At 46.4% G+C, this 24,684-nt stretch overlaps 1 protein-coding gene across 1 annotated transcript in view; it reads left to right on the forward strand.

The window, feature by feature from the left end:
- Window positions 1-2,913: 2,913 nt before the first annotated feature.
- PKN3 (protein kinase N3) overlaps window positions 2,914-24,684 on the forward strand; it is a 226,095-nt gene continuing 204,324 nt past the window's right edge. Inside the window, 5 exon segments of the mRNA XM_029612101.1 lie at window positions 2,914-3,053; window positions 4,463-4,727; window positions 4,868-5,019; window positions 5,210-5,339; window positions 10,856-11,007. Of these exon segments, the coding sequence (XP_029467961.1) occupies window positions 3,033-3,053; window positions 4,463-4,727; window positions 4,868-5,019; window positions 5,210-5,339; window positions 10,856-11,007 (720 nt within the window). The 5' untranslated portion in view covers window positions 2,914-3,032.

Below are 24,684 nucleotides of genomic sequence, written 5' to 3' on the forward strand. Positions count from 1 at the left end.
TGCGCGGGATACAGAAAGTAAAATGTGCAGCCAAGCCGAACATTTTACTTTCAGAAATTAGCGCCGACCCAAAGGTAGGCGCTAATTTTCTTCTGGCACTGGGAAAGTGCACAGAAAAGCAGTAAAAACTGCTTTCTGTGCACCCTCCGACTTAATATCATGGCAATATGAAGCCGGAGGTCCCAAAGAGTAAAAAAAGTTAAAAAAAAATAAATTTTAATTCGGCCCGCGGCTGTCGGGCTGAAAACCGGACGCTCAATTTTGCTGGCGTCCGGTTTCCGAGCCCGTGGCTGTCAGTGGGCTCGAGAACCGACGCCGGCAAAATTGAGCGTCGGCTGTCAAACCCGCTGACAGCCGCCCTCTGGGCTTAAAAGGAGGCGGCTATGGACGCGCTAGTGTCCCTAGTGCCTCCTTTTCTCCGTTTCTACCGCACCACCTAATTTGAATACTGAATCGCGTGCACCGGCAAGGGGCCGGTGCATGCGCCGGGAGAGCGGGCGTTTGTCCACTCTCCCACGGACTTTACTGAATCTGCCTGTATATTAGGTAAAGATCGGTCTCTGTTTTGCCTGTGTGTGTGACTGAAATGCAGTTTTTCTGCTGGCGTATAGTTTCTCTGTAGTAGTAGTCCAGCTTGTTCTGTTAATCCAGTAGGTGAAGTATTAATGTTCTACGTCCTGGTGTAGTATTTGCCTTGCTGCTTTTTCATAAGGTTGCTGTTATTTGAATCCTGAGTCAGTGCTGTGACTGTATGGCAAGGTTCTAGATGCCTCTTTCTTTGCAAGAGTTTGTGTTTACTTTCACAAAATAGTAGTGGAGGGTTATTTTTGCTGAGGTGACACCAGAATTTTAATTTTTTTTCATGTTAGTTGTAATGTGAATTGCCCTAGCTCTGCGCTGCACCTGTTCTGATTATTAATTATATTTTATTGTATTTATGATGATTTCTGGTTTTCTGCAAAGATGGTTCATGAAAGAATACATTAATTTTTGTTTTATTACATGATTGGATCTGATTTTCTATACTTGTGCATTTATAAACTGCAATAAATATAACATAAATTCTGTTTAATAAGGAATTTTTAATGCTGGTAAGTGCTTGAAATAATTGAGGTAAATTATTTTAAAGTTTCATACATGATGCATAATGGCTGTTGCAAATTACTTAGAAAGCCATTCTAGGGTGCAGTATATGGCATTATTTATCAATAAGAAAACAACTAGTAGATCTGCATGCCTACAGCCCACTCATATTAACCTTGTGCCCACCCAAAAAATCAATTCTGGCTACACCACTGGTACCAGGTGTGTGTTTATGATTACAGGTGGACTTACCTCTGGAGCTCCTGAGTCTGCTCGGCTCTGGTCAGTTGAAGGTGGGTTTTGGTTGAGGCAAATCCCCATTTGATCAGTATCTAGAACAATGATGAGCATGGTCTCCTTTTTCAAGAGGATAACATTGTGATTATTATTTCCCCTTATTTGGGCTGTTTGTACCGAAGTACTAGGAGGGAGGGATCTGCTGATCTCTGGAAATTTATTCTGAGAGTAGTCTCTTTCTGCTCTATGGAGCAGGAACTATGGGCCTCCTTCCCCCTTTGAGCCACTCTTTCATACGGGAGAGGGTACATGACCTGAGTCCACATGACCTCATTTACAGTGACAGTCTCATGAGGAGTTCATTCCCAATTAGGAATTGCTCACTAGGGGCCTTGGTTATCAGCACTGGGTCCTTTATTTTTATCTTCCCTAGCTGAAGGGTGAGCCAAGCCATGACCTCCACAGGCATTCTCCATATGGTCCCAAGTCCACTTCGCACGGGACTACTCTTGAAGTGGATTTACTATCCAAGGAAGCAGAGAGCCTGTCAACAAGCTCTGCATGATTAGGGTGACATCAGAACCCATCTATAGTGTTTTTATGTATCTTTTAATAACTGGGAATGGGTTAGATGTTTGTACATTTCTGTTCAAAAATTGTATGTATATTTATCCTTTGTACATGGCCTAGTATTTAGGCGATTAACAAATTTTAATAAAGAAAGAAAGATAAAGAAAGACCAGTGGCTGATAATGTCACCTAATCATGTGGTTGTTGTCCTGCTTGTCTATGGAAAAAGTCAGGCATCAGAAACCAGAACCAGACCAACTTCTTTTGTTGAGAGGGGTGAATTGACAATTCTTAAAAAAACAAACAAACAAAAAAAACCCATGGAGTTGGGGGAAAACAACTATGTAAAGGTCACTATGGAAATAAAACGCCATCAAAGTGGAACATGGTTAAGTAGGGATAAATTGCTGGGTTTAAAAAAGGATTGGATAAGTTCTTGGAGATGAAGTCCATTATCTGCTATTAATTAAGTTGACTTAGAAAATAGCCACTTCTATTACTAGCAACAGTAACATGGGATAGACTTAGTTTTTGGGAACTTGCCAGGTTGTTATGGCCTGGATTGGCCACAGTTGGAGACAGGATGCTGGGCTCTATGGACCCTTGGTCTGACCCAGTATGGCATGTTTATATTCTTATGCCTTAAACGTACTCATTAATGAAGATAAGTATTTTGAAACGTAAAGGGTGTTTTTTCCTCCTTTCTTAGGGATGACTGAAATAGATCAGTCAACGAACAGTAAAATAACAGAATCTAGGCAGCGGATCTTGCTATATGTTTCAGGTTATCCCACGGTTTTCGCACAATCTTGAGTTAAAAAGTCTGAGTCCGCGAAAGAAGAATCATGTCCAAGCAGGAGTAGACTTGCGAGCAGAAACATAGGTGCAGCGCGCACTTGGAGGGAGAGAACAAGAGGAGCCTGGCTAGAGGGCGGGACCAGTGGGAGGAGCCAACGGGGAACGCGAGTAGCCTGAGGATTCGTGAGCGGGAACTACTTAGGAGCCAGAGGTCAGTGGGGAGGAGCCTATAGGGGACCCTGAAGAGCTAGAGAATAAGGGGAGGAGCCCGCGGAGCTCGAAGATTAGGGAGACGTGGCTAAGACCAAGGTGGGGGGGGTGCAAGTTGGACTGGCATTGGAACGATGGCTGCGGAGCTGACACGGGTAAGGAGCGCCGTACTGAGGGTGTGTAGTGAATTTTAATCTCGCTACAAACAGCTGTTTTCTATCCAAACTAGGAAACTTTCATTGGGGCCTAGCGGGCGATCATTGAGTTATAATATAGGGCTTGCTCCCGCTTGTGCTGGTTCAAGGGGCTGTAATGGAGGGAGGGGATAATTCAGTTTCCAATCCTCGGATCGCTGGGGGTGGGAGTAATTCAAAGTCTGGAGGAAAATTTCAGGACCGAAACATTACTGCTGATAGAGCAAGGGTAACTGGGAATAAACGGGGTCCCGGGATTACTGAGAGTGGGGTTACTTCAGGGCTGTGAGCTGTCTGGGGGTGGGGGGGGAGGGAGATAAACCAGGACAAGGGTCAGGGGGTCACTGAGGGTGGGAATAATCCAGGGTCGGGGAGGGGTTCACTGATGGGGAAAGGGGTATTCTGGGATGCAGGGTCACTAATGATGGGAAGAAGGCATAATCCAGTCCCTAAACCATGGCTCATTTGGCCTGCGGGGTTGCTACTGTGGTAGGTGATGTAGGGTAATTTGCGGCATAAGGGTCACTGATGATAGGGGAAGGGAATAATCTAGTCCCCAGGACAGGGGTTGCTGTAACAGTATGATGAGGTGATGGCTGGTATTTGCTGAAATTTTATCTTTTGTGTAATTGCTGTTTTATTATCCTGGCTTCTGTCCAGCAAAATAAACTCCCACAATTATCCAGAAAGTCAAATTTTTCCACTGATTTTCTCCTGTTTTTATTCTTGACATAATAAACCCTGATTCATTCCCTGAAAGAATTTAAAAAATAAACTGAAAATGAAGGTCCTTATAGAAGGGAAGTTACTGCTCTAAGGGCAACTTTACCAGAGTGCTCAGGGCAATAAATTAGCACTTGCATCCTATCAGTGTCATCTGTTTAAGGCTAGGGGCATACTAGGATTGCAGAGACTGGTGCTTTCTTTCTGTTAGTCAGATGTTTTGCTGCTGATAGTCAGGTCTGTGAAGATACTAATTCAATTAAAGATTTCTATATTGTACTTTTGAGCAGGAAGATCAAAGGGAAGTTCTGCTTTTGTGTCCCAGTGTTGGTGAGATGTGTGTATGATTTACTCGAGTGTCTGACTTTTCTGAGCAAGTCTGTGACCTGCAAGCATTGGTGATCACTCACTCCTGCCAAAGAAGGTCAGACCCCCAAAGGCTTATAGGTCACCCACTTCCACCCAGGAATGTCAGACCCCCCCAGAGACCTATAAGTCACTCAAGCCATTCTAGCGTCTGACTATCCTGGCGGGAGTGGGTAACCTGCAGACATAAGAAGTATGCTGCAGGCTTCATTAGCTCATAGGTTATACATATGTCTGAGCAGCAGATGGTTGCTGCAGTAATTACTTCTCCCTGCTCACAGGATCTGAGCAATGGCATCAACCTCCTGGACCCAGGCTTCCAGCAGAAACTGGAGGATACCAGGGACAAACTGCGCCGAGAGCTACAGAAGGAGCTGAAGATTAAGGAGGGAGCAGAGAACTTGCGTAGGGTTCTTCTGATGGACAGGAAACCGCTGTGCCATGTGGAGAATCAGCTAAAATCTTCCAACCGTAGACTGCAGGAGTTACACAGCGAACTGCAAGAGCTTAATGCAAGACTGCTTGTGACAGAGGGGAGAGAGAGAGGTAGGACCTTTAGCAATCTCAAGGGTGGGGAAGAGTGTATCCCTTTCAGGCAAGTGGAGATGGAGGGAGAACAGTGGAGCTTCTTTTTCATTTTGTTATGTCTCTCTTAGCTTGTAGAATGGGCTTTTCAATTTTTACAGATGTGATTTCTCTGGACACTTGTAAATGTGAACCAAATCTGAATCCTGTGATGGGTCGTATCAGTGCTCTGAAGAAACAGCTTCAGATTGAGTTGAAAGTGAAGCAAGGAGCTGAGAACATGATACAAATGTACTCCAGTGCTGTGTCCAAGGTGAGTTTCTGTGCTCCTAAAGTAAGTTCCCTCCCCTTTCACTCTTCACCACAGCACTGGGAGGACATGCAGCAGTGATTGCACTGCAAGACAGAAAAATGTATAACCCTGTCTGTAACTGGGACTTTGGGATCTCTTTCCCATTTTGGGTCTGAGCAGAATTTGAGATGTAAATAATTGTAATTCTCAGGATCGAAAGCTCCTAGCCACAGCTCATCAGATGCTTTATGATAGCAAGATCAAGATTGAATTGATCCGAATGCAGATTGGGAAAATGTCGCAGTGCATCAGTGGCACGGACTCGACATTGGAATCTGCAGGTGAGTGACTAATAGTGATTCCCTGTACATACCCAGATCAGTCCAGACTCCTGGGTTTTGCCTTTCTTCCAGCAGATGGAGACAGAGTTTTACAGGCACTGCCTCTTATCCCGATGTGCCACCTGCATCTCCTTAATATTTCTCTGTCTCCAGCAGATGGAGGTGGTGCAAAACCTGTTGTTCTGAACCTGATCAAACAAAAAAAAAGATGATTTTTCCTTTTGGTTTTGGGAAGCAGTGCCTCCCAGGTCTCGGGTCTCTGCACCAAGGATGACAGCCAGTGGTCTGGTTCCCCTCCCTCTTCAGCATCATTGACAGGGGCGCCCTTGCCTCTCACAGGGAAGTATACTGTGCCACTTAAAGTTTTCTTTAAAAAAAAAAAAAAAAAAGACGCTCGACGTTGGACATTAGATCGCAGCTACCTGACCGCATTTTCCTCTCTCCAGGGCCGTTGCACACAAGGTAGAGGCTTTTTCCCAGGGCACCTCATGGTTAAGGGGGTGTTGGCATGGGCCGGACGACTACAGGGCTGCTTTCCATGCCACGTTCCAGCCGGTGCACAGCCTGTGGGGAGACTCACACACAACTATCATGGTCTGGTGTTTGCTCCCACTGTCTCCCTGGAGAGGAGGGTTTGTCGAAGGGAGCGCCGGAAGACAATTCACAGCAGTGCGGCCCTTCACGTTTGCGAGCTGCTTCGGGCAGCACAATAGCCCCATTCCCGCTGAGTGCGGGAATGCTGGCCGTTTTAGATACCTTTGATGCCTGGGCACAACAGGCAGCAGGGGGAGGGGATCTCCCACCGCCGTTGTCCCTGGCAAATTCTAGCCCAAGAGAGCCCCCCGGGGTCATGGATGGGCACAGCGAGGAGGATTTCGATCCCCTGGTGGGGGATGATCAGCACTATCCGGATTTCTTCCCTGAATTTATTTTACTGATGCATCAGGCCTTTTAGGACCGGGGGGGGGGGGAACGATCTTGCCCTTCTAGACACAGGCCTTTAGGTGGCCCCCTAAGAAGAGGTGGAAGGGGGCGGAGCCTTCAGTGGCCACCCAGATCTGCAGACTCAAACCGTCGGGAGGGCGTCTTTTTCTGCGGATGTACTGTCTTCAGAAGACTCAATCAGGGTTTGGTCCCTCAGGATTCTCCAGAAGCACCCCCCCACTTTTGGGGCCTCAGGAAGAGGATTCGGGAAAGGCACCTTCTCTGGAAGGCGATGACCCCAAGGTAGTTCGCCTTTTTCAGAGGGAGGAAGTGGGCCCTCTCATTCCTCATGTCTTCGCGGAATTGGGAATTGCAGTCCCGCAGGAGAAGGACCAGGATCCGGTGGATCGGGTCATGGCTGGCTTGAGAGGGCCGGCCACTACTTTGCCGTTCCATAAGATGGTACAACAATTAGTGGTCAGGGAGTGGGATACTCCGGAGATTGGCCTAAAAGTCAGTAGAGTCATGGATAAAATGTATCCGTTACCCGAGGAAAGTTTGGACCTCCTGAAGGTACCAAAGGAGGACGCTTCGTTTTCTGCAATCATGGAGAGAACTACCATTCCAGTAGCTTGTGCAGTGGCACTGAAAGATTTACAGGAATAAAAGCTTGAAGTATATCTCAAAAGGAGTTTTGAGATATCCACCCTTGGCATCTGGGCAGCAGTTTGTAGCAGCTTCATGCCACGAGCTAGCTTGCGATGGGTGCAGCAGTTGCAGAGTGCCAAGGATCTGTTGCCCAAGGAATCGGATGCGGTGGTTGTCTACGGGGCTGATGCCCTGTATGATCTTATCCGCACGTCCTCAAGGACCATGGTGTCTGCGGTGTCAGCCAGGATGCTCTTGTGGTTGAGCAATTGGTCGGCTGATATTTCTTCAAAGGCGCAGCTGGGAGCTTTCCCCTTTAAGGGGAAATTGCTTTTTGGTAAAGACCTGGCGCAGTTAATCAAGCACCTAGGTGACAACAAGGTGCACAAGTTGCCCAAAGACAAGCTGAAAGGATCCAAAGGTTTTCAGCAAGTTTGCTCTTGATTCCGGAACCAGAGATACTTCTGTCAGAGCAGAGCTCCGGGGGCAAGTCTAAGGCAGACCTCAGGGAGGTCTCAATCTTGGAATCAATCCTTTTGGAGCTGTCAGACCACTCGTGAGGGCTCAGGCCAAGGGCCAAGTGGGCCCAAATCCTTGCAATGAGGAATGGCTGGCCCACTCCTCCACTCTAACCATTGGGGATTGGTTGGCCCTTTTTTTACGAGGAGTGGGTCAAGTTCAAGTCAGACAAGTGGATTCTAAGTGTGATAGAAAACGGTTTTGCGTTAGAATTTGCTCAGCCTCTCAGAAACCTGTACATGGTCTCTTCCCTGTACGGCAAAGGCAAAGAAGGTTATCGTTCACCAGACCATCCAAAGACTAAGGATGCTGGGGGTCATTGTGCCTGTTCCCCCTGGAAGTCGAGGGACGGGGCGCTATTACATTTACTTCATAGTGCCCAAGAAGGAAGGGACCTTTCGCCCCATCCTGGACTTACAGAAGGTGAACGTGGCCCTCAAGGTATCCCGTTTCCGGATGGAAACTCTGAAGTCTGTAATAGCGGCTGTATGGAGTGGGGAATTTCTGGCATCCCTGGACCTCACAGAGGTGTATTTACATATCTGCATTCACCAGGATCATCAGAAGTATCTCGGGTTTGTGATCCTTGGAGAGCGTTTTCAGTTTTGCGTTTTGACTTTCGGTCTTGCCACAGCTCTGAAGACGTTCACCAAGGTCATGTTGGTGGTAGTGGCAGACAATTGACTCATCCAAGCGAAGTCAGAAGCTCTTTGCTGTCAAGTAGTGGATGTGGTGTTACACCGCCTTGGTCCTTGGGCTGGGTGGTGAATCTAGTCAAGAGCTATCTTTCGCCCTTGCAAGTCCTGGAATTCTTGGGTGCGAGTTTTGATACCCATACAGGAAAAGTCTTTCTTTCTCACGGAGGAGTATATTTCGAAGTTGCAGGCGCAAGTCCACAGGTTCTTGGAGATTCAGATTTGCAAGGTCTGGGACTACTTGTAGGTTCTTTGTTCCATGGCCTCACCGTGGAATTGGTCCTGTGGATGTTTGCACATATATGAGACCACTTCAGAGAGCTCTTCTTTCCCGTTGGGATCCCAGGTTGGAGCAGTTCAATTTTTCCCTCCCGCTTATGGAGTCTGCCAGATCCAGTCTGTGGTGGCTTTGCCGGGACCACTTGATCTGTGGGGTGGATCTCGAGGTTCCTCAGTGGATAGTCGTAACTACCGATGCCAGTCTTTCCGACTGGGGTGCTGTGTGCGAGTCCCAATCAGTGCAGGGACAGTGGTCGACTGAGGGAAGCCCTCCTGGTCCATCAATTGTCGGGAGACGAGGTGGAGTTTGGTTGGCGCTCCTGCATTTTCTTCTGTTTGTTCACAGCCGCGCTGTCCAAGTCCTATCTGACAATGCCACGACAGTGGCCTACATCAACGGCCAGGGAGGGACCAAGAGCAAAGTGGTTGCTCTAGAAGCAAAGATGCTGATATCCTGGGTGGAACAGTATCTATCCTCAATAGCGGCATTGCATATAGCGGGCTCAGACAACATTGAAGTGGATTTTCTCAGCCTTCAACACTTGGATCCAGGAGAATGGGAGCTCTTGGAAGAAGCGATGCTTCTCATCTCGCGCAGGTAGGGCAGACCTCACATGGACCTATTGGCGACACAAAGGAATGCCAAGGTGCTACGCTGCTTCAGTCGCAGAAGAGAATACAGAGCAGAAGGCGTCTATGTTCTGGTCCTGTCCTGGCCTCACTAGGTTCTACTGTTTCCCTGTGCAGAATAGAGATTCACCCAGGGTGAGTGATCCTCGTGGCTCCTGAGTGGCCAAGAAGGCATTGGCTTGCAGATCTGGTCAATCTGACAATCCGCGGTCCTCTCAGGCTGGGCGATCTGCAGAACCTCCTGCGTCAAGGTCCAATATTTTCAAGTCAAGTGGCTCACTTTTGTCCAACGGCCTGGCGTTTTTGAAAGGAAGAGGTTGAGAAAGAAGGGTTATCCAGAGGATGTGACTTCTATCTACTGAGAGCTCACAAGACCTCTACTTCCTTGGCCTATATCAGGGTTTGGAAGGTTTTTGAGTCTTGGTGTGTTGCCCAGGGTATTGACCCTCCAAGAGCAGAAGAGTCTGAAAAAGGGCCTGTCCGTCAATTCCTTGAAGTTTCAGGTCTCTGTTCTGGGTTGTTTACTAGCAAGGTCAATAGAATATCCCTAGCGCTGCATCCGGATGTGGTGCATTTTCTCCAGGGAGCAAAGCATTTGCTTTCCCCCCATTCCTAAGGTTTGCCCTTCCTGGAGCCTCAATGTAGTCCTCAAGAGCATGTGCCTTTTGAGCCTCTAAAAAGGGCTACCATAAAGGATCTCACTTTGAAAGTGGTCTTCCTGGTGGCTATGTGTTTTGCTAGAAGGATTTTGAAACTTCAAGCTCTATCCTGCAGGGAACCTTTTATGTGAATTTCGTTACGGACAGTTCCTTCCTTTTTACCGAAAGCCGTGTCTGCTTTTCATTTAATTCAGTCGGTTGAACTTCCTGCTTTTCCAGACCTGGATGCTGGTTCACCTCATGCTAAGGCGACTCAACGTTAGGCGAGCCTCACTGCATTATTTGGAGGTTACTAGCAGCTTTAGGCTTTCAAATCACCTGTTTGTGTTATGGAGCGGAACCAAGAAGGGTCAGAAAGCATCCAAAGCTGCTATTGCGTCCGCTTATATATCCTGCGGTCGTCCTGTCCCAGAGGGGTTAAGGGGATATTCTACCCGTTCCCCAGGTGGCTTCCTGGGCAGAATGTCAGCTGGTGTCACTGCAAGAGATTTGCAGGATGGCTACTTGGAAGTCTTTACATACCTTTGCCAGACACTACCGGTTGAATGTCCAGGCTCCGGACGTTGGCAATTTCAGTGAGTGTCATTCGAGTGGAACTGTCACGGTCCCACCTCGGTGAGGGAAGCTTGGGTATATCCCAGGAGTCTGGACTGATCTGGGTATGTACAGGGAAAGGAAAATTGGTTCTTACCTGCTAATTTTTGTTCCTGTAGTACCACAGATCAGTCCAGAGTCCTGCCTGGGAGAGATGGAAAGTATGTGGAGAGTCCGCTCAATCTGTCTTTTTTTTTTTTTTCCTTTTATAAGGCATGCTTCTGAAGAATGGCACAGGTGGTACCTGGTCAGTTACATTTGATTGAAGTTTGTTATTCTCGTCTCCTGCTTGATATGGTTAACTTTTAGAGTAGGTTAGTTTTGGTTTCTAATTTCTGCTTGGGTACTGAGTAATACTAAGGAGATGAAGGTGGCACACCGGGTTAAGAGGCAATGCCTGCAAAACTTTCTCTGTCTCCTTCTGCTGAAAGGGTGGCAAAACCCAGGAGTCTGGACTGATCTGTGGTACTACAGGTATGAAAAAATAGTAAGAACCAATTTTCCTATACAGATGTACTTCTACCTGGTCCTATGTTCTTTTTTTTTGATCAACTTTTTGCTTCCACAGGGAGGGCAGACACTACCATGAGTTTGTTGGAATTGCGCATAGAGGAGTTGCGCCACCACCTGCGTATTGAGACCGCCATTACTGAGGGCGCCAGGAATGTAGTGAAACTGCTAGGAGGCCACAAGGTTCAGGAACGGAAGCCTTTGCTGGAGGTCAGAAGGGATGAGGGGTGTTCATGACTAGGAGTCATTGTTGGAAGTCAGGGTGATTAGTCCATGAGGGAAGAAGGGAATGGAAGGTCCAGAGTCAGAGCTGTTGTCAGGTCAGGGGATTAATGGTCTCAGTGGAGCATTTAGAACTGCAAGGCATTACTAGAATTCAGAGGGTCTTTGAAGGTGCTGATTAATGCTCAAGAATTGACCCAAAGTGAAAAATTCCCCTTCATCCTGCTATACCAGTCCAATCCCATACTAGTGGCTTGTTTTCCCCCAGCCAGCAAGTAAGAACATAGATATGCCAAACTGGGTCAGACCAAGGATCCATCAAGCCCAGCCAACGGTAGCCAATCCAAGTCACAAGTTCCTGACATGTACCCAAACATTAAATAGATCTCAAGCTACTATTCCTTAGTGATTGATAGCAGTATATGGATTTTTCCCATCGATAGCAGGGCTGAATTATCCATGCTGTCATGGGACTGTCAGTCTTGTGTCAGAGGCGGAGCTTCACAAAGCTGATACAGAACTTTGCTCTCTGCAGCTGCGCGAGTGTTCCCGTGCAGAAAACAGCCTCTCCTCAGTCTGTCTTTTCCGCGAGCGGGAACGCACGCAGAGCCACGGCTCTCCTCAGCTTTGGTTCAGAAAATAGAGACAAAATTGAAAAAACTTGTTTGGATCAATACTACAGGACAGGTACCAGTATGCCGCGACCATCCGGATTCAAGCCATGTGCTTGTGGAAAAATGTCCATTACGGATGGACATGAGGCCTGCTACCTCTGTCTAGGCCCAAATCACGACCAGTTTGTGTACACTGTGGTCGAATGCCGCTGCAGGCGCAACGCCAGAGAGCGGCTAAAATTAAATATCTCTCTTTCTCTCTGGATCCTAGGCCCACTCCTCCCCGGGTCCAAGTTCGAAGCATTCGCCGACTGTTCACCTCTAGCTAAAGCCAGAAGAATGCTGGGCTGCATAGAGAGAGGAATATCGAGTAAGAAAAGGGAAGTGATTATCCCCTTGTACAGGTCCTTGGTGAGACCTCACCTGGAGTATTGTGTTCAGTTCTGGAGACCGTATCTCCGAAGAGACAGAGACAAGATGGAGGCGGTCCAGAGAAGGGTGACCAAAAAGGTGGAAGGTCTTCATCAAATGACTTATGAGGAGAGATTGAAGAATCTAAATATGTACACCCTGGAGGAAAGGAGGAGCAGAGGTGATATGATACAGACTTTCAGATACTTGAAAGGTTTTAATGATCCAATGACAACGACAAACCTTTTCCATAGGAAAAAAATCAGCAGAACCAGGGGTCACGATTTGAAGCTCCAGGGAGGAAGATTCAGAACCAATGTCAGGAAGTATTTCTTCACGGAGAGGGTGGTGGACGCCTGGAATGCCCTTCCAAAGGAAGTGGTGAAGACCAGAACTGTGAAGGACTTCAAAGGGGCGTGGGATAAACACTGTGGATCCATAAAATCAAGAGGCCGTCAATAAAGAGTGGGTGGCTCGCCAGAATGACGGCTACTGCCTGGAGATAATACCCTTATTCAATAACATACACATGGTTACTGTGACTCCAACATCACTCTAAGCTACAACAGCAAGAGGAAATGTGGAAAAAAGGATTCGCACTCACAAAGTGGGGAGTAGCTGGCTTGTTACGGCGGTTACTACCCCAAACCAAATAAGCCTGATACTTCACTTTCAATGCATATCCAGCATAGCTCTCTGCTTCAACGGTAGGGGAGAAGAAAAACTGATACTTCACGCATAGCTCTCTGCTTCAACGGCAGGGGAGAAGAAAAACTGATACTTCACGCATATCCAGCATAGCTCTCTGCTTCAACGGCAGGGGAGAAGAAAAACTGATACTTCACGCATATCCAGCATAGCTCTCTGCTTCAACGGCAGGGGAGAAGAAAAAAGGATTCGCACTCACAAAGCGGGGAGTAGCTGGCTTGTTACGGCGGTTACTACCCCAAACCAAATAAGCCTGATACTTCACTTTCAATGCTTCAACGGCAGGGGAGAAGAAAAACTGATACTACACGCATATCCAGCATAGCTCCCTGCTTCAACGGCAGGGGAGAAGAAAAACAACCAATAAGGGCTGAATAACACAGTCTGGGTAAAACAAATAAACATGGGTGTAGCTTGCTTATTGCGGCGGTTACTACCCCTACTACCCCTAACTAATCAAGCTTGATATTTCACTTGGTTGCAGCTCCATCACTGCTCTCTACATTAATGGTGGGGGTGGAAGAGAAATAGAACCAAAGAGCTAAGAGAAACAGATAAGTATGAGAAAAAAATGTGAAGCTTGCTGGGCAGACTGGATGGGCCGTTTGGTCTTCTTCTGCCGTCATTTCTATGTTTCTATGTTTCTATGTTCGTGCTGCGTCGCTGGAGCCAGGCACTTCACAGAGAGAGAAAATCCATTCTAAACATTGAGTGACATCGAAGTCATCGCACCATAAGGGAGACTCAGTCGAGTCCTCCTCTGCGTTGAAGAAAGTATAGTTATCAACTGCAAATGTAGAGCGCTCAGTCGAAATCCTCTAAGCACGCTCAGGAACAACATGCATCGATTCATCTGAAGCACTCGTCCAAGGCTCAAAAGAGTCGATCGACTCATCTTCTGGAAGATCGCAGGGATCGAAGTGAGCGCCGGAGCATCGGTCGACTTAGATCCCGACGCAGGCATCGACGCATATCCCGGTGCGTGTGTCGAAGCAAAAGGAACCACAGACGTTGACGTAAATTTCAACATTACAGCCAAATCCATCGACGCAGTCGAAACATCCAGTCAAACAACTGAAGTTGCATCAGTCAAAGCAATCTACCTATGCCCTTGGACCTATATCCCAAGGAACATCTCCTCCTCCTCATCGATCCAAGACCTTGGAAAATACCCCTAGGCCTTCTACTTCAAGAAGTAACCTAAGTCCTCCAAATCCAGAAGGAGACACTCCTCCTTCTGCTTCCTCTCTTCATGGACAAGACACTTACCAGCCGGTGTCATCTATTGACTCAGAAGAAGAGTTGATTAGAGTATCATCCTACTCTCCATCCTCATCTTCAGAAAATGTTTTTTTCAGACCTGTCTTTGGTATCAAAAAGAAAACATTCTTTACCTCAATTGCAAGAACAGTTACAGAAACGTACCAAACTATATCAACCTCTCCTCATACTACAAAAACATCAGCCACATGCAGAGGACTCTGATAGTTTGCTAGCTGCAATTCCAGCCAATCAACCCTCTCCATTACCTCCACAGCCTCGGGTTCCGGAAGACACACAAAGGGTGATAACCCAGTTATCATTGGATTTCTTGGACTTCTTATCCTCTATCCAAACAGGATTTGGAATCCCTACACACACTCCCACAACTCCATTACCACCACCGTATATATCTCCATTTATGCTGGAACCAAGTTCATATAAGGACCTATCAGTGGTAACACAGTTATCACCTCAGCCTGCAACACCTAGACCGGCTGAATCACCACCAATGCCAATTCAACCTGACTCTGTTCCATCATCACCAGGATCATCTACTGGATATCCTTCAGACCCTCCTGAGAGCCCTCAGGAGCCGCACTCTCCGCCCGAGGACTTGGGACTTACCCAAAGTTTATAGATAAGGGTAGGCCTGGCACTAAACGAGGAGGTACACAAACAACCTGATCCATGATCAGTGACACTAGGACTATTAAAGATCGACATTCCATCAGATCCCTCTGCTCTACCATCTCATAAAGTTCTCGATTCCGTACTGAAAAAATCATGGCAGACGCCATATTCCATCACTCCAGTCTCCAGGAAAACTGACATAAAATACAGAATGCAACAGTCAAACTTCTACTTAGCCACTCAATTACCTCACACATCAATTGTGGTCAAGTTGGCCATGCAATGGGCCAAGAAGTCCAGACTTCACTCGAATACGCCACCAGGAAAGGACAATAAGTGTCTGGATGATTTTGGTAAAAAGATATTCCAATCAACTATGTTAGGTGCAAGAATACACCAACATCAATTCTACATAGTCCAGTACTTATTCGAGTCCTTACAACAACTCAAGGGGATCCTATCTGACACCGAACAAACGTCCCAGCCATTACAACTGGTACAGGACATGGAGGGAAGGGATCAGACATCTTTTAAGGACAGTATACGAGGGCTTTGAAACGTCTTCTAGAGCATCAGCATCAGCCATAGTTGCCAGACGTTTAGGGTGGCTGAAAAGGCTAGTGCGATATGTGAAGACGTACAAGATAAATTAGCAAACCTGCCCTGCCGTGGAGATAGTTTGTTCGGAGATAGACTCCAAGAAACAGTCGCCCAATTAAAAGAGCAGAATATGGCTGTTCAGGCATTGACACTTCTACGTATGGTTCTTTTTCTCGCCGTTACTTCGCACCAAATAGAAGAGAACCATATCACAGACATCCATTCTGGTCTTATCCATCCTACAGACCAAAACCTTACTCACAACAACCTCGCCAGCCCCCTCCAAATAATCAGCAACGCAGAGGTCGTCCGCAGACGCAGCAACAGCAAGGGCAACAACCTGTGACCACTGCAAAACCATCAACCTTTTAGTTTTCACAGGGCCACCACCCCCCATGGCTGTGGGTGGCAGGCTCACAGCATTCAAGGAGGTCTGGAATACAATCACATCTGACCGCTGGGTGCTAGAGAGAGAGAGTCTCTCAGGGCTATCAGTTATATTTCCAATCCAAACCCACCCTTCCATATCTAACTGCCAACACGAGCAGTTACTCCAATCACCTTTATTTGGCAGCAGAAGTATCACAACTCAGAAACCGAGCAATACAGATTTGCCACCATACCTCCGCAAGATGGGATTTTACTCCCCATATTTCTTAATTCCTAAGAAAACAGGGGGGTCTAAGACAGATTTTGGACTTATGGAACTTAAACAAACATCTGGTGAAGGAAAAGTTCAAGATGGTTTCACTCAAATCAGTTCTTCCACTCCTTCAAGCCAACAATTGGATGTGCTCACTGGATCTAAAGGACGCATATGCACATATTCCAATGCACCCCTCTTCATGGAAATACCTCTGTTTCCAGTACAAAAACCAACATTATCAATATAAGGTTCTCCCCTTCGGCCTCTCAGCAACCCTGCGAGTATTCACAAAATGCATGGCAGTGGTGGTGGCCCACCTTCGTCAACTAGGATTCCAGTTTTTCCCTATCTGGATGATTGGCTCCTAGTCGCATCAGATCAGAAGTCCCTGATAGGAGATGGTTCATTGTAAGTGATCTATCTTCAAAGCCTAGGGTTGGTCATAAACTACAAGAAATTCAATTTCGCGCCCTCCCGAATCACTGCAGTTCATAGGAGCATTAATAGACAAGGCAAAAGCAAGAGCCTATTTGCCAACAGACAGGAGGTTATTGTTACAAACACTGACAGAAGATCTACGTTTCACATCCAGCCCAACAGCCAAACAAATACTTATGGTATTAGGACATATGGCGGCAGCCATTCATATGGTCCCAAATGCTCGTCTCCATATTTGTCGACTTCAATGGGGGCTAAAATGCCAGTGGAAACGGCACTCACAACTGATGACTCGCAGAATCACTTTGACTTCAGCAATGAACAAGGAATTGGATTGGTGGTTACCGCTACAGATCCTCCAGAGAGGTACACTATTTACACCACCACCACAACCGTGTACTCACAATGGATGCTTCCCATAAGGGATGGGGAGCTCACCTCAATCACCTCGAAACGCAAGGACTGTGAACTCATCGCGAGACTTATCAGATCAACCTCCTTGAACTCTGAGCAATCCACTATGCCCTCAGAACCTTTCAGATGCAACTACAAGGAAAAAGAGTAATGATATACATGGGATTGGGCATCTCGTCACTCAGTCCACTTGCAAGCAACCTATCTTCCCGGCATAGCCAACACAAGGGCGGACAGGTTGAGTAGAGTTTTTCACCCTCCCGAATGGTCTCTAGCCCAATGGGTAGCCAACCACATTTTTGCACCCTGGGGAACACCCTCGATAAATCTCTTTGCCACGGAAAACAATAGAAAAGTACCTCATTTCTGCTCCCTGTTTCCCAGTCATCTCAGGACGGCTCAAGATGCCTTCTTAATTCCATGGACAGGAAGTCTAATGTATGCCTTCCCTCCAATTCCACTGATAACTTGCACGCTACAATAATGCATGGCCGAGGCTGCGGACCTCATCCTCATCGCCCCGGCGTGGCCGAGACAACCATGGTACTCTTACCTTCTTCGTCTCTTGATCAACACCTCGATTCCCTTGAGCAACAAGGAAGGACTCCTGTCCCAGGACCAGGGAGCTCTCCTCCACCCAATGCAAGACTCCCTCCACTTGACAGCGTGGAGATTGAATGGTCACTATTCAGGGAACAAGGAATATCGGAGGATAGCCAAACCATTCTTTTAGTGGCCAGGAGAGCATATCAATATAAATGGAAGCTTTACAAATCATTGTGTTCAACCAATCACCATGATCCCTTTCATTGTGCTCCTACGAATCTCCTGGATTACCTGTTTTCCTTATATTCGCCAGGATTAGCGACTGCTTCAGTCAGGGTACATCTTAGTGCCATTGCAGCCTATCATAGGCTGCTCCAAGGACAACCAATCTCACAGCACTCAATGGTTTCTAGATTCATCAGAGGTCTCTACCATCTTCGACCCCCGACTTCTAAGCCACCAGTAGTCTGGAACCTCAACCTAGTTCTTGAACAACTAATGCTTTCCCCATTTGAACCTCTAGATTCAGCAAATCTATAAAATACCTTACATGGAAGGTAGTATTCCTGGTGGTAGTGACTTCCGCATGACGAGTCAATGAACTTCAAGCGCTGGTGCACTACAAACCTTACTTTCAGTTCTTCCACCACAAGGCAGTCCTACAGACTTACCCTTCTTTCCTCCCAAAGGTGGTTTCAGCGTTTCACATCAACCAGTCTATTGAACTCCCTACTTTCTTTCCAAAACCTCATCGAAATGACTCCCCACCCTGGACTGCAAAAGAGCGCTATCCCCTTATCCTTTTATCCCCTTGTGTCTGTTTGCACCCTCCCCCTGCCCCCCCATTTGTCTCGACTACCCCCCTCCATCCCTCCCTTTAGTTATTTAGTTATTTATTCTGTTACTGCGTTTATGTTATACACCGTTCTCTGTAAAGGCTACGCCTATATATCTTTTGTTGTAAGTTACTTGTAAACCGGCACGATGTGCAAACGGTTGCCGGTATATAAAATTAAATAAATAATAAATAAAATAAAAAATAGCCTATATAAGATTAGAACACACACGAACTCAAGGCCATCTCAGCTGTTCTTTCCTTTAATCCGAATGCACCTGGCCTTCCAGTTGCAAAACGAACAATTTCTAACTGGATAGCTCGATGCATTCCAATTCTGTTACAACAAGAGGCAGGTAACACTACCTGTGAAACCGAATGCTCATCAACTTCGGGCAATCTCTATGTCCATAGCCCGCCTAAGTCAAGTTTCACCTAGTCATCTCTGCATACCTTTACATCTCATTACTGCTTAGACCAGCAGACGTCTCAAGATGCTAAGCTGGGACGAGAGGTATTGGACAATTTGATTTAAGAACTCCATATCAGCTGTCCACTCAGGACATGTCACACCAACAAAAAAAAAGAGGTACGTCACTTTCTTTAGCGTGACAAGGGAGCTTGGGACTCCCATGACAGCATGGCTAATTCAGCCCTGCTATCGACGGGGGAAAAAGCAAGTTTGCTTGCCATAAATGGTGTTTCCGTAGATAGGATGAATTAGCCATGTTGACTCACCCACCTCCCTGGCCTGCCTCATCGTATTTATAGCTGCTACAATACAGACTGAGGAGAAGCTGTTTTCTGCGCGGGAACACTCGCGCAGCTGCACAGAGCAAAGCGCTGTATCTGCTTTGTGAAGCTACGCCTCCAATGCAAGACTAACAGTCCCATGTCAGCATGGCTAATTCATCCTGCTTTCTACGGAAACACAGTTTACGGTAAGCAAACTTGCTTTTTCCTCTAGGATCTTATCCAGACCTCTTTTAAACCCAGTTACACTAACTGCTGTAACCACATCCTCTGGCAATAAATTCCAGAGCTTAACTATGTGCTGAGTGAAAAATCTATGTCCTTCTAAATGGTAAACTACCTGGGATGCACAAACACCACATACTCTGGGGAAACTGATTTTCAGGCCACATTGGAGGACCAGGATTGGGATATTTATTCAACGGCTTACAAATGCTCTATTTCCACTGGGTTGCAAGAAAATTGCTTCAAATTATTATATTGTTGACATTATACTCCAGTAACATTACATAGATTTAATTCTGCTATTTCAGAGACATGCTGGAGCAGGTGCGAGGAAATTGGCACATATTTTAATATTTGGTAGGCATGTCCTAAGATGTCTCACTTCATGCAATTACCATTGGCCAGGATCTTTCAGGTCCTCCACGTAACTATGGAGGTTAAGCCTTGGCATGTTCTCCTGGATCTACCTATCTCAGGGCATAAGAAGGAAATACAACGGTTTGTATTACAAGTTTTTATTGCAGCCAGAATGGAAATTGCTTTACATTGGAAAAACAAATGTACACCAAGCCTGGCCAAAATTCAACATAGATTACATACTTATCAATTGGGCAGACTTACCGTTGTGCATCAAGACCAATTAGGTGTTTTCCTAAAAATTTGGGGACCTTATACCACGTGGTTGGAAGCACAAATACAGTTGTAGTAGCCCTGATATATGCCGGGTTGTCCTTTACTATTCCTTGGGTATGAATACAGCCAATTCTTCAATTCTTGGTGCTGGTCTGCCTTTAACTTGACTGTTCACTAATTGATATCACTATATGCAAGTCATATCCTACCAATCTTACCATATATATGTGCACCCTAGATTCATTATTTTCTTTTTCAATTACTTAATTATCTAGGTATTTAATTATTTCACTCTGCATCGCTGAATGTTTTGATTTACGGTTTCCCTTTTTCATTTTCCTCATTTTTATATTTTTATATTTCTATTTGCATGTTCCCGGATATGTGGGGGAGGGGAGAATGACTAAAATATGTTTTGAAACTGTCAAATATATTGGAACTGTGTTCTTTGTATCACTTAAGCTGCAATAATGCTGTAATGGTTCTTATGTTGCTGTTGTGAATTGCTTAATTCTTGTTTGACAATAAAAATATTTAAACACAAAAAAGCACTGGTCAAAGTACAGATCCCTGAGGCACTTCACTGTATACCTTTTTCCAGTTTGAAAACTAACCATCCTACTCTCTGTTTCTTGTCTTTTAACCAATTTACAATCCACAAAGACATTTCCTGTACATACCTGGATCAGTCCAGATTCCTGGGTTTTGCCTCCCCTCCAGCAGATGAAGACAGAGAAAGCTTTGACTGACTCTGCCCTATATCCTGAGGTACCACCTGCAGTCCGTCAGTATTTCTCTGTCTCCAGCAGATGGAAGTGCAAAATCCTGCAGTCTGTGGTAGTTTGTTTATTTATTTATTTATTTATTTATTTTATTTGTGTTTTTCTATACCGGCATTCACGGCAGTTCGTATCATGTCAGTTTACATAAAACAAGGGGGTGAGCAATACATTATAACGTACATAGCTAAAACGTAAGAGTATACATTACAAAAGTATAACAAGTGCGTAGAAGAAAAAGTTACAATAAAACAGGGGTTATTCTAACTGGGATTAGAGTTAGAGGAGAGATAAAAAGTTTAACAAGAAGTAAAACATTGTAGTGATTGGTTGGTATTGTCTGTTTCAGTTTAATAGAAGATGCTCAGTGTTGCTGCATTTGATGGAAGTGAATCATTAAGGGTCCGGAAATGAAATGAAGTTTGATTTAAAAAAAAAAGTAGGCTCTGAGGGTTTATAGGTCAGGACTGGCTCTTTAAGAGAAAAAAAAAAAGTAAAAGTGAGGCTAAGCGCTTCAGCAGCCGTTTCACTGTCTCCCAGGGGGTTGTTAGGACCTGAGGGGACCATCCCCCCTGGTTCTTGAGGCCGCTGGAGTTGGAAAGGTTGAGGACTCTGCAACCACTCTTGGCTGGGGTGCTCCGGGGAGCCTGGCTCACTCACTCTATTTGGTGCAGGACCCGCGGAACAGATGATTACTTTTTTTTTTTTTTTTTAAGTCTCACACGGCAGTTTGCCGCGAAGCCAGTGTTCGGCGCTGTTTTTTCCTTCCACGGGGTTGGGGGGGAGCTGGGGAATTTCAGCCGGTGAAACAGACTTTTCTTCCTTCCCTTATCCATCCCGATTCGCCGGTGCAGAGTGTGTGGGGACGGCCTCTGCTCTGCATGCCTTCCGGGAGGGGAGTGCACGTCAAATGGTGCTGTGAAGGCGGCGATTCGACCGGCCCGCGCCTCAGGAAGGAGTTGGCGCCTCAGCTCTCCTCCGGAGGACCTGTTCCCGCTAAGCGCGGGATCGGAAGCCATTTTGGGTACCTTTCGTGTGGCGATGCGGCTGGCGATATAGGGAGGGTCGAATCCCCCTCCCTTGTCCCTGCAACAGGCAGCCCCTTGGGGGGGGACTTGCTGCAGACAGAAGCGGTAGACACCGGGGAGGACGGCCTCGTGGAGGCCTCAGGTCCTCTTCATCCTTTTCTGCAGATTTTTTTAGATTCCTGCACAAGGCCTATAAATCACAGAAGGTGCTTAAGAGATGCCCGGGGAGTGCTTCCACGCTGTTCCCTGGGGACCATCTATCCAAGCGTTCGAGACCCCTCGATCTGGGCTCTGGCCCTTGAGTCAAGCATCCCCTGCGGTCCGGGGCGGTTCACTCTCAGGAGGATACTACCTTGGAGGACTCCGATCAGAACCAGCCGGGTTCCTGGGACAAGCCCTCTCCGGGGGCGGATCTCGGGGGTGATCTCTGTCCGGAAGGTGGTCTTACCCCTCACGTGGCAGACAGGGATGATCCCAAGGTGGTTCGTCTTTTTCGGAGGGATGAGCTTAGTCCTCTTTTTATCCCAGTGATTTTAGAGGAATTGGGCATTGAAGCCCCACAGAAGGACTCCTGGATGGGAGATATAGATCCCATGATGGTGGAACTCAGGGGTCAGAATACGTCTTTTCCCTTCCATCTTTCTGTCACTGATCTCCTGTTCCATGAGTGGGACACCCCGGATTTGGCCTGAAGGTCAGTAAAGCGATGGACAAACTGTACCTGTTGCCAGAAGAAGCTTTGGAGGTCTTGAAGCTCCCAAAGGTAGATGCCGCTATGTCTGCGGTCACTAAAAAGACTACTATTCCGGTGACGGGAGCCACGACCCTTAAGGATCTCCAGGACCGCAAATTTGGAGGTACAGCTCAAACTGATCTTTGAGGTGTCCGCCCTGGGAATGCGGGCTGCCATGTGCAGCAGCTTTGCCCTGTGAGCGGGACTTTGTTGGGTACAGTCTTTACAAAGCAATCCTTCACTCTCGGAGGAGGAGGTGGTGCAGGCTGGACACTTAGAGGCAGTGTTGCCTACAGATCAGATGCTTTGTATGACCTGTGGAATTCGGCTCGATCCATGGTGTCGGCCGTTTCTGCTCATAGACTCCTCTGGTTGAGAAATTGGTCGGCGGATGTATCCTGTAAGGCACAGCTCAGGTCTCTAAAGGAGAAAAGTTCCAAGTGGTAGTGAAATTGAAAGGTGAAAAGGATCAATGTGTGGAGAGAGACGAAGAAATGGCAGAAATATTAAACTAATACTTCAGTTCTGTGTTCACTATAGAGGACCCTGGAGAAGGACCGTCGCTAGTTAACAAGAAACTGGAGGGGAGTGGAGTAGATGTAACTCCATTTACAGAAGAGAATGTATGGGAAGAGCTAGGAAAAATAAAAGTGGACAAAGCCAAGGGACCTGATGAGGTCCATCCCAGGATACTGAGGGAGATCAGAGATGTACTGGCGAGTCCACTGAGTGACTTGTTCAACAGATCCCTAGAAATGGGAGTGGTGCTGAGTGTTTGGAGAAGAGCGGTGGTGGTCCCGCTTCACAAGAGTGGGAGCATAGAGGAGGCTGGAAACTACAGGCCAGTTAGCCTCACCTCTGTGGTGGGAAAGGTAATGGAGTCTCTGCTGAAAAGAATGGTGAACTATCTACAGTCGGAAGAATTGCTGGGCCAGAGGCAGCATGGATTCACCAGGGGAAGGTCCTATCGGACAAATCTGATTGACTTTTTTGATTGGGTGACTAGGGAATTAGAGGAAGAGCGCTCAATGTCATCTACTTGGATTTCAGCAAAGCTTTTGATACAGTCCCGCACAGGAGGCTTGTGAATAAAATGAGAAGCTTAGGAGTGGGTGCCAAGATGGTGGCCTGGATTGCAAACTGGTTGACAGACAGAAGGCAATGTGTGTCAGTAAATGGAACTTACTCTGCAGAGAGAGCATGTTAAGCGGAGTACCACAAGGATCGGTGTTGGGACCGGTCCTGTTCAATATCTTTGTGAGCGACATTGTGGACGGGATAGAAGGTAAGGTTTGTCTTTTTGCGGATGATACTAAGATCTGCAACAGAGTGGACACGCCAGAAGGAGTGGAGAGAATGAGATGTGATTTAAGAAAGCTGGAAGAGTGGTCAAAGATATGGCAGCTGAGATTCAATGCCAAGAAGTGCAGAGTCATGCATATGGGGAGTGGAAATCCAAAAGAATTGTATTTGATGGGAGGTGAAGGACTGATGTGCACAGAGCAGGAGAGACACCTTTGGGGTGATAGTGACTAACGATCTAAAGTTGGCAAAACAATGTGACAAGGCGATAGCTAAAGCCAGAAGAATGCTGGGCTGCATTGAGAGAGGAATATTTAGTAAGAGAAAGGAAGTGATGATCCCCTTGTACAGGGCCTTGGTGAGGCCCCAACTGGAGTACTGTGTTCAGTTCTGGAGACCGTATCTCTAAAGGGACAGAGACAGGATGGAGGCGGTCCAGAGAAGGGCGACCAAAAAGGTGGCTGGTCTTCATAAAATGACTTATGAGGAGAGATTAAAGAACCTAAATATGTACACCCTGGAGGAGAGGAGGAGCAGAGGTGATATGATACAGACTTTCAGATACTTGAAAGGTTTTAATGATTCATGGTCAACAACAAACCTTTTACAATGGAAAACAATCAGTAGAACATAAGAACATGCCATACTGGGTCAGACCAATGGTCCATCAAGCCCAGCATCCTGTTTCCAACAGTGGCCATTCCAGGCCATAAGAACCTGGCAAGTACCCCAAAACTAAGTCTATTCCATGTTACCGTTGCTATTAATAGCAGTGGCTATTTTCTAAGTCAACTTAATTAATTAATAGCAGGTAATGGACTTCTCCTCCAAGAACTTATCCAATCCTTTTTTAAACACAGCTATACTAACTGCACTAACCACATCCTCTGGCAGCAAATTCCAGAGTTTAATTGTGCGTTGAGTGAAAAAGAATTTTCTCCGATTAGTTTTAAATGTGCCACATGCTAACTTCATGGAGTGCCCCCTAGTCTTTCTATTTATTTAATTTATTTATTTATTTAACAGCTTTTAATATACCGACGTTCGTAGGACACATCATGCCAGTTTACAAATAACTCAAAGAAGGAGGAATTACAATGAACAGGG

Source organism: Rhinatrema bivittatum, chromosome 8, assembly GCF_901001135.1.
Source record: "Rhinatrema bivittatum chromosome 8, aRhiBiv1.1, whole genome shotgun sequence".
Taxonomy (NCBI): Eukaryota; Metazoa; Chordata; class Amphibia; order Gymnophiona; family Rhinatrematidae; genus Rhinatrema; species Rhinatrema bivittatum.